At 37.5% G+C, this 9,449-nt stretch overlaps 2 protein-coding genes across 2 annotated transcripts; one reads left to right on the top strand and one right to left on the bottom strand.

Moving 5' to 3' along the window:
- Nucleotides 1–230: 230 nt before the first annotated feature.
- On the bottom strand, nucleotides 231–1,252 carry LOC125225428 (28S ribosomal protein S28, mitochondrial). Its single transcript, XM_048129153.1, has 2 exons — nucleotides 908–1,252; nucleotides 231–812 (listed from the first exon to the last, which is right to left on the bottom strand). The coding sequence occupies exons 1-2, from the start codon at nucleotides 1,148–1,150 to the stop codon at nucleotides 525–527; spliced, it is 531 nt and encodes a 176-aa protein (XP_047985110.1). The 5' UTR covers nucleotides 1,151–1,252; the 3' UTR covers nucleotides 231–524.
- Nucleotides 1,253–2,406: 1,154 nt separating this feature from the next.
- On the top strand, nucleotides 2,407–8,424 carry LOC125225385 (regulator of nonsense transcripts 3B). Its single transcript, XM_048129083.1, has 6 exons — nucleotides 2,407–2,597; nucleotides 2,698–2,911; nucleotides 3,198–3,386; nucleotides 4,746–4,894; nucleotides 7,034–7,777; nucleotides 8,010–8,424. The coding sequence occupies exons 1-6, from the start codon at nucleotides 2,490–2,492 to the stop codon at nucleotides 8,106–8,108; spliced, it is 1,503 nt and encodes a 500-aa protein (XP_047985040.1). The 5' UTR covers nucleotides 2,407–2,489; the 3' UTR covers nucleotides 8,109–8,424.
- Nucleotides 8,425–9,449: the final 1,025 nt, after the last annotated feature.

The following is a 9,449-nucleotide window of genomic DNA, read 5'->3' on the forward strand; positions in this document are numbered from 1 at the left end:
GATGACCGGTCTGGCCTAGCACATCGTGACCCTGCCTGTTAAGCTACGGTCCTGGGTTTGAATCCCGGTAAGGGCATTTATTTGTGTGATCAGCATTTATATTTTTAATAAAATCCTAAATGATGCACCTAACTAGCTAACCACCTTTCAGGCCAAGAGTTTCTCATAAGATTTGAGATACAGGGAAAAGGATCATGTCAGGGTACTTATCAAATTTGAACCATGAAAGCTACTATTAAAAAATTAAATTTATTGTACAAGTATTAACTAAACTATGTATATTTACAGATTAAGAAAACCACACAGACCTACAGCCAATAAATGCCTTGATAGATGAGACATACCAATGTTGGAAATTAGTAATCTGTCTATTACAAGTTAACATTATTCTTAAAAACAAATAACAATGTTTCATTCACTAAATTACTAATCATTAAATACATAATTTTGTACTTGATATTCTACTCAACTATTTTAAAACTACACAATAATTCTTGGTTATAAGCCTGTGATGATTACTTACCTCACTGTTGTTTCTCAGTTACTGTAGCTCTTAAGGGTGTAGAAACTAAACCTAGCAGCTTGCAGTCAGCTTCCAACAGTGTCAGGTCCGTGCTTGATCCCAGGAAACGAGATGATAGCTCCAGGTCCTTTATCTGAATCCTTACTCTCGCGCCCCGGACGTATTCGTCACCCCTGTTCGTAGGGCGGGTACACACGCAATGGAACTTCCATCCAAAGTCTATGTATAAATCATCTTCCACAACATGAAATATTTTGCCTACAACCACTTTGCCAGAGGGATCTCCTAACTGAAACAAATATAAAAAAAAATTCGAACTGCTAACACAAAAAAATAGTTTCAATTTCAAATTATATTAATGGTTCATATGAATTGACAACTTACATCCATTAACTTGGAATTTCGTAGTAGAGAAGGGAATGAGTGGTTGACTGCAGGTTCCTGTGTATCCAGAATTTGTGACTGTTTTTCAAATGCCTTTGCAAAACCACCTTTTTCGGGAATTTCAGGTATTTTCTCTTGATTCTGATCAACATTTTTGGAGTCGATAGTACTAAATAATCTGGAGCTTCGGGTTAGTAAGTTTGAATGTGCCACATTTCTTGATAATCTGACCAATCCAAACATTTTAGTATCGGCAGATTTTGCAGGTATTCAGTAAATAATGTAACAATTAATTATTTAAATGCGATTATAACCTACAAATCCGACTATTGAATAACACTGACAGTGACAGAATTGAATTGACATTGACCATAGATTTAGAGATATTAAGCTAGATTGAGTAGTTAGGCCAAAAAGTGTGTCCACATGAGAGGGTAAAGCTAGGAACATACTACGCGGACGTCCGTCGTAAAACGACCGCGACCGCGACCTATCAGTGTGCACGGAACAAAACATCCAGAGAGCCAGATTTCGATCGGACGTCCGTGCGCTCAAGGCCACGTCCGCGTCCGTCGACCGATAGTTTGCACGGTTATGTGTAATGTCATTGTCCAGATTCCCGTCCGCGGTCGATTCACGACGGACGTCCGCGTAGTGTGTTCCTAGCTTAAAGTTGGGGCTGGTGTCCCTCTCGCACTCATTGCCACTGTCAAAATCATTTGAGTGACGTCATCACTGTCATTATTTGGGGATACCAGTCAATATTCAAAGTTACTACCAAATCTACTAATACCCAATTAAAGGTTTTTTTAATTGCGCAAATCTTTGGTTTTATGGCTTCATAATAATTACTTAGCAATTCGTTACAAGGTATTAATATCCTTGCCTCGATATAATACAAAAATAATTTAAGAAGTTTATAAACTTAGTTATCATACCGGTAAAAATACTACTACTATAGTAAGCTCTTTAACACTGCACGGGAAGCAAGCTTTAACATCGCACTATTTGTAAGTGCGATAGGGACGGCCTGATATTTTATCATGCATCATGCTTCCCGTGCTGGTCACACGTACGAGAGGGACACCAGCCCCAACTTTGACCCTCTCATGTGGACACACTATTACTAGTCTGACACGAACGTCTTTCTGGACACAGGATAAGGTTCAATTTAGTATGGCAAAAAAGTGTGAGCTCAGTCCCTATTGAAAGTCCATGGCCAGTCTGAGTAAAAATGGCTTTTGCACGCAAAGTTTTTGCTTGTCGAAGAACTTGCAGAGTTGATGCCATAAAAAAAGTAGAGAACCAGAAGAATCTGATCGAAATTTGTATAGAATCCTTAGGTCAGCAACTCATGCGCAATATATAAAAAATGTTTTGTTTTAGTTGCAAGTTCCGTGTGCAAGAAAATTATTTTTACAGCCTGGCAAAGAATTTATGTCGGTAAACAGTGTTGCCATATATTTCCTTAAACGTCACAACGACAAACGTCACAAAAGTCACTAAAATAGACTTGCGTCGATTCAAGTACTATTACAAAATGTTGAAACTTTAAAATAAACACGTGAATCAAACGTAAACAATGACCGAGGATCAACATGTTAAGGATGCGCAGGCTGAGACGGGCAGCAAAACATTTATTAATAAATCTAAGGACAAGAAAACCAGATCTCAACGGCCCCTAACCAAAGTACGTTTTTTTTAGACCATATTTATGTTTAATGTAAACGTTTTGCCCTAATATTAACTAAGAATATGAAGGGTTTCTAATGCTTTCATTTCATTAACAGATTATCCTTCGAAGATTGCCTCCAACGATGACTGAAGAACAGTTTCTGGAACAAGTGTCTCCCATACCGGAACACGACCATTTCTACTTTGCCAAGCCAGATCCGTCGTTGGGAAATAATGTTTACTCCAGAGCTTATATAAACTTCGTTAATGTTGAAGATATTTATCTGTTTAGAGATAAATTCGATGAATATGTCTTTGTTGATGATAGAGGTTGGTAAAGAGTCATCCACATGGTATTTATAACAGTTAATATTTAAAGGCAGAGACACACGTGTAGCAGGCATAATTTTAGATGAATTATTATGTAGTCAACTGTCATAAACCCTTTACTGGTCAACAGTAGAGAAAGAACCACTTGTAACATCATTTTATTATAGGTATTACCTTTTGCTTGAGAATGTCACATGTATTCATTTCACATTGTTAGAAAATCATCTGTGTTTGTTACTGCTTATCCATATGTGATAAAAAAAAAACCTAAATATTTCATTTTCAGGTATGGAGTATGTCGGCATAGTGGAGTATGCTCCATTCCAGAGAATCCCGAAGAAAAAGAAGAAGAAGGATCCTAAATGTGGTACCATAGAGAGTGACCCGGTGTACCAAGAGTTTCTGGAGAGCTTGACCAAGGAGCCGGAGGTGGAAAACCAGCCAAAACTAGAATACTCATATCCTATTACTGATGGTAAGATTTTAATACTTTTTTGAAACATTAAAACTTTACCTAAGGCCACTTGCACAGAACTTAATTTAGATAGAAGAAACAAATTCATATATTTGTATAGGGGCCGAGCGTGTCAAATTTTGTACTGAAGTTGATTCTTGCCTGTAATTTTAAATATGTCTCAGGCTCTTGATTGTTCATAATTTTTGTTGCATTGAATATCACGTAACGAGGCATTTTTTATGTTTTGGTTGACTTCAACTTACAAAAATTGACGCCCGAAAGCTGCAAGCTGCGAGTAAAGACGGACAACTCAGTGGATTTCACTGAGTTCATTTGACACGCTAAGTAGATACGTTTGCTTGATCTATGGTATATATGACATCTGTGGCCACTTGCATCAACGAAAATGGAGGAACCCACCATTTTATATGGAATTTGACAGTTGACAGCCCGCTAACCCTGAGTTAAGTTGTTGGTGCAAGTGGACCCTTTTTTTTTTTTAATTGGAATTTCTTTGAGTCGGGCGGTTAAACGCCCTTTACTCGTTACAGGACGGGGCTCCTATACACCCGAGTGTATAGGGCTAAGACCACGAGGTCGACGACCTCAGCGCAGCGCTGAGGTCGTCGGCCTCGAGGCCCACAAGTGGACCCTAGAGGGTTAAAATGTTAAGGCTGCAGCAAGCTGGCAAGTTCTACTACACTTTCATAACAGTTGAGCAAACAATACTGTACACATACACAATACATACATTAACTTGCACCTACATTCTCAAAAGTAACTGCACAAGTTTCAGTGCTGCTCTTAGGAATTGAATTAAGGGGTGAAATAAAATAACAGCAGAATTGACCCCATATCACATAGTCGACTTTCACCTTGGCCCATGGAACTGGGACCAAATGGGGCAATATTGTATTAACATGAACCCAGTTTTCCATAAGATCATCATAGATCATAAAATAGGGTTACCATAAGTATGTATATGATACAGATAGATAGATAATAGGTGGACTGTTCTAGCAACCAAATGGAAAGGTCCTCTTGGAAAAAGAAACAGAGAGAAACAAAATAAAAGATAGAATGATGCCATCATAATAACCGCAGGAAACAATTAGGAGCATATTGCAGAAAACAAAATCAAATGGAAGAAGATGGAGGAGGCTTTTACCCTCAAGGGATCACGCATCAATTATACAATAAACAAAATAATATAGCAAAATAAATATGGGATGTGTGAGAACAAAGCTAAATAATAAAAAAAAAAATATGTATATGATATGAACATTCTCCACCGAATGCCTTTCTCTCAAACTCAAACATGAAAATCTGGGTATTACAAGTAAAAATTGTAACTAAACCTTCAATATTTTATTACAGGCAATGATAAGAAAGTCCAATCAACCCCGTTGCTGGAGTACCTGGCAGCGCGCAAGCAGGACAAGCGCGGTCGCGACGAGCGCCGCCGCCGCGAAAACGACAAACGCAAGATGAGGATTGAGAGGAAAACCAAGGAGCCTGCCATCAAGGTACGCAAGTTTGTTCATTTTAATCATTTTACTTGTAGGGTTCATCATATACATTGTTAACTCACAATCTGTAATCTTTTTCAAAGCACTGCCGATTCTCTTAGCTAGCATGGGTGCAAAGATCTGGCGCTCGCGCGTGTAAAGGATTGTACGGTTGGTGGGTTCTTAAATGACTCGCAAAACCAAACTTGGTTTTAAACATGCGATTACACGGAGCACTATATATAGCGTGTTTGTATGTGTAAGTGTAGGACGGCTTTGGTCTGGTCTTCCGGGAATGGCGTTTTGCGTCAAGACCACATGGATTAACAAGAAGTCGCCATAGCCGGATATGGTTTGGACGACGATGATGATGATGATTATGACAGTAAATTTACCACTTTCATTCTGGTAGCATTGCTCATTGAATTTTTCGTCTACAGTGTCTACACCTGCTCGCTCAGTGTACAAGCACTACCTTGCAGAGGTCCTAACCTAACATTGGTCAGAGCGCTTATCAATAGTATTTAGATCTGGCGAATACACTGCTGCATCAATTGATAAACGCGAGCGTGTAGATATTGTGCTAAGAAATACAGGCGATTTCTCTTTAAGTTAGGTAATCTCTAGATCAGACATCTCTATCCTTCATACGAATATAAAATGGGCATGACTTATTCAGTTGCATGTATTTAAAAAATAACCTTGTCAATATAATGATAGGTATACATTTTAGACATATCGCGAAATGAATAAGTAGGTGCAGTAGTAGCAGCAGAAGTAGGTGCTAGCATAATGATTATTTGGTGGATTCTTCCATAATGATTATTTGCATTTGCCAATGATGACATTTAATGCAGTCAAATGGACTTGATAAATTGCTGCTTGTTACTGATACTTACTTTTCATTAACTGAAGCCTATTTTTAGGGTTCCGTAGCCAAAATGGCAAAAACGGAACCCTTATAGTTTCGTCATGTCCGTCTGTCCGTCTGTCCGTCTGTCCGTCTGTCCGTCTGTCACAGCCGATTTACTCGGAAACTATAAGTACTACAGTGATGAAATTTGATGGGAATATGTGTTGTATGAACCGCTACAAAATTATGACCCTAAATAGTAAAAAAAAAGAATTGGGGGTGGGGCCCCCATACATGTAACTGAGGGATGAAAATTTTTTTTTCGATGTACATACCCGTGTGGGGTATCAATGGAAAGGTCTTTTAAAATGATATAAAGTTTTCTAAAAAACATTTTTCTTAAAGTGAACGGTTTTTGAGATATCAGCTCTCAAAGTCGTAAAAATCTATTTTTATAACTACGGGGTATAAAATTCTAAAAAAAATAGAGGTGATGCATGCTAATTAACTCTTTCAACGATTTTTGGTTTGATCAAAGTATCTCTTATAGTTTTTGAGATAGGTTGATTTAACTGTAATTTTGGTTAAGTTATTGGTTTATTATATTTGCTGCTACGGAACCCTTTGTGCGCGAGCCCGACTCGCACTTGGCCGGTTTTTTTTTTATTTGGATCATTTAGTCGTCAAAGTTTTGATAATGTTTAAACTGTAACTGTTAATTATTATTGATTCTGGTACACGCAACATAAATGGAGATGTTAATATACCTATACTTTTTCTTTAGACAACTGGTGATCTATCAGAAGATGAAGGATTACAATATAACTGTGACTATAATGATAAACCTAACCACCAGTTTTGGTTTGGCGAACAAAGAATCTATCATAAATCTAAAGTGAAATGTGCACCAGCTAAAACAGAATTAAAAAAGTCCCAAGGTTCTGATGAATTTATTAGTACCGACTCTGATTGGGATAGCCATTTTCCTGCTTTGTCTATGAAAACCCATAATACGTTTACTTTGACCTCTAGTAAATATTGTGATAAAAAGGAATTACAAGAAGGTAGCCCAAAGAGTGGTGGTGATACATGTTTTAAGGTTTTTCCTTGGTTTATTTATTTTTTGGTTCTAGATTTTCATTCTTAGTTTACTGCATTCGTATACCATGTAAGTTGCAAAAAATTTGATATTTTATTTATCATTATTTTAGTCTCATATTGTAACGGTATCACTTAGATTAGTCTAATAACAGTAGTTACATTTTCAACTTTAAAAATGATTTTAATTTCTTTTTTATTTACAGGAAGATGACTCTGGAGAAAATGAAATTAAGAAGATCAAACCTAGAGAATGGGAAAAAGACAAATCGTCTAAGCCTAGAGAAGACCAAGGGAAACACGATAAAGAGGGAACTGTCTTTGAATCTAAAACGTTTAGGGAACAACGTAAATCTGGAATGGGTCTTGCAGACAAGAAAAAAAGACACGATTCCGACAAAAAAGATGATGATGACGATGAATCAGATAAGAGCAAAGTTGACAAACCTAACAAGTCAAAAGATGCTGTCAAAGAACAGAAGAGTAAAAAATATAGTGACACTCGTAAGGAAAGGTCTAAGCCAACTGAAACTATCAAGATAGATAAACATTCAGTTACCGGAAAGAGTTCTCTCTCAGAGGGTAAATATAGATCATTGAATCATGATGATATAAAACCATTCACACAGTTGCCACAAGTCAAAACTGATGATTTGACCAGGATAATAGATGGAATGGAGAAGAAAACGAAATTGGAAGAGGCAAAACCTCGAAAAGATTCAGAAGAAGCTACTGACGAATGTAGTAAGACTAATGAGGAATCTATAGCTGCAGCAAAGATCAGGAGAAGCAGCTTGGATTCTGGTGAAGGACTAAATAATGATGAGTCTTCATTGAAGCGACAGAACTCGTTGGACGACAGGGGCAAATCTACAGACAGAGAGGGGTCTGAAGAAAAGGAAAAAAGCGAAAGTACCGACCGGCGCACCGAGAGACGTATTAGAAATAAGGTAAGTTTGTAAATTACTCTTATGACGTTTAATCTTCATAGGTTTCATAGAATTGTTGCTCGTCTTTTAAGGATTTGCTGGAACACGTTTTTTTAAGTCCCATCAAAGTTATCAGCGTAGTTAGCGGTTTTAATGCTCGGGTTTTAATAGTAATTTCATTAATTAATTTCGTTACACCAAATTTTGAGTTTTTGGCGCACATGCATACATTTCAAAATGGTTCTTTTTCCAGGATCGCCCAAGCCGCGTCATTTATCAGCCCGGCATGGGTAAATTCAGCAAACAAAGGCTGGCAAAGGAAAAGGAAACCCAGCCATCGGAGCAAAAGTAAACGATAGTGAGAAAAAAGACACTTGAGACCAATGAAAATTTCCGCAAATCTGGACAACACTCAACGAAATTAACCCTAGGCTGGCATTCAAGGTGGGACCTTGCTGACACGTAGAAGGAGGCTTGGACTTGCCAACCGAGGGGTCAACGTTTGCGACTTACTCATAGGATGTTACATTCGATTACATTTTTACATTGTGATGGGATGACTTCGAATTGCGACGCAATCAGCAAGGAATCGGATGCTTATATTTTAATTTTGTGACCATTTAACTATTTAGTTCAGTTTAATTTCATTTAAATATAAATGTTTTTTGATGGAATACGTGTTTCTTTTAATATACGTACCTATTACTCCTGTATTTGAAAACACCAGGCATCACCATTTTAAATATACTTATCACAGTGTGATATGATCGATATGAATGATCGAGACATTCAATTTTAAGTCATAAATGCATTTATTTTGAAATAAAATGCGATAAGAGATCGTAGTATGGTAGAGGTACAGACATTTCAGGCCCCGTAGCCGAATGGCATTTCGCGACGCGAAACGAAAACGAAACGCTGCAGAAAGGTAGTCTGGCTCTGTCGTGCCAATATGCAAGAGCTATAGAGATAGACAGCTACGAAAGAGATATTATCGTGAGCGTTTGTGCATTCGGCTACGCACACTGATTGGATTAAAAGACAAAACTTGTGTATATTTTTTTATTAAAATAAGTAACTGTATCACAGTGTTATATCTATCATTGCAAAGTAACAATAACTTTAAAAGTTAGAAACAACAGTAAAAAAATATGATCTTACTGAACCTTTTTTAAACCACTACTGTTTTTCGTAGCAAAGTTAAAAGCGTAGGTTATTTGTCTCTATAAGACTAAAGCGTACAAGGATCTTGGTAATACATGACTCCATTTTTAAAATGGGATAGGTAATGTACGTTAGTTTGAAAAAATAACCTACGTATTATGCTACATATAACCTCTTTGGCAAATCGACTACCACTTCTAAGTGCGTTTTCACATTATCCGATCCGTTATCGGATGTCGGAAGAATTTCAAAGGCAAAAATCAAAGATGGCGGCTTCAATGTATGGGATATCGGTCGGATAATGTGAAAACGCACTAACACTTCTAATCACACTGATACAATAGTTATTTGGTATACGAGGGGGCAAAGTTGTTTAACCGCACGTGCCAATATTGATACCCGAGCAAGCGAAAGATTCCAATATTGAACCGCGAGCGTAGCGAGTGGTTCAAAACTGGAATCTTGAGCGTTGCGAGGGTTTCAAGGCACGTAGGTTAAACAAACTTTGCCACTGAGTGAAACACAAACT

Source organism: Leguminivora glycinivorella, chromosome 4 (assembly GCF_023078275.1).
Source record: "Leguminivora glycinivorella isolate SPB_JAAS2020 chromosome 4, LegGlyc_1.1, whole genome shotgun sequence".
Taxonomy (NCBI): Eukaryota; Metazoa; Arthropoda; class Insecta; order Lepidoptera; family Tortricidae; genus Leguminivora; species Leguminivora glycinivorella.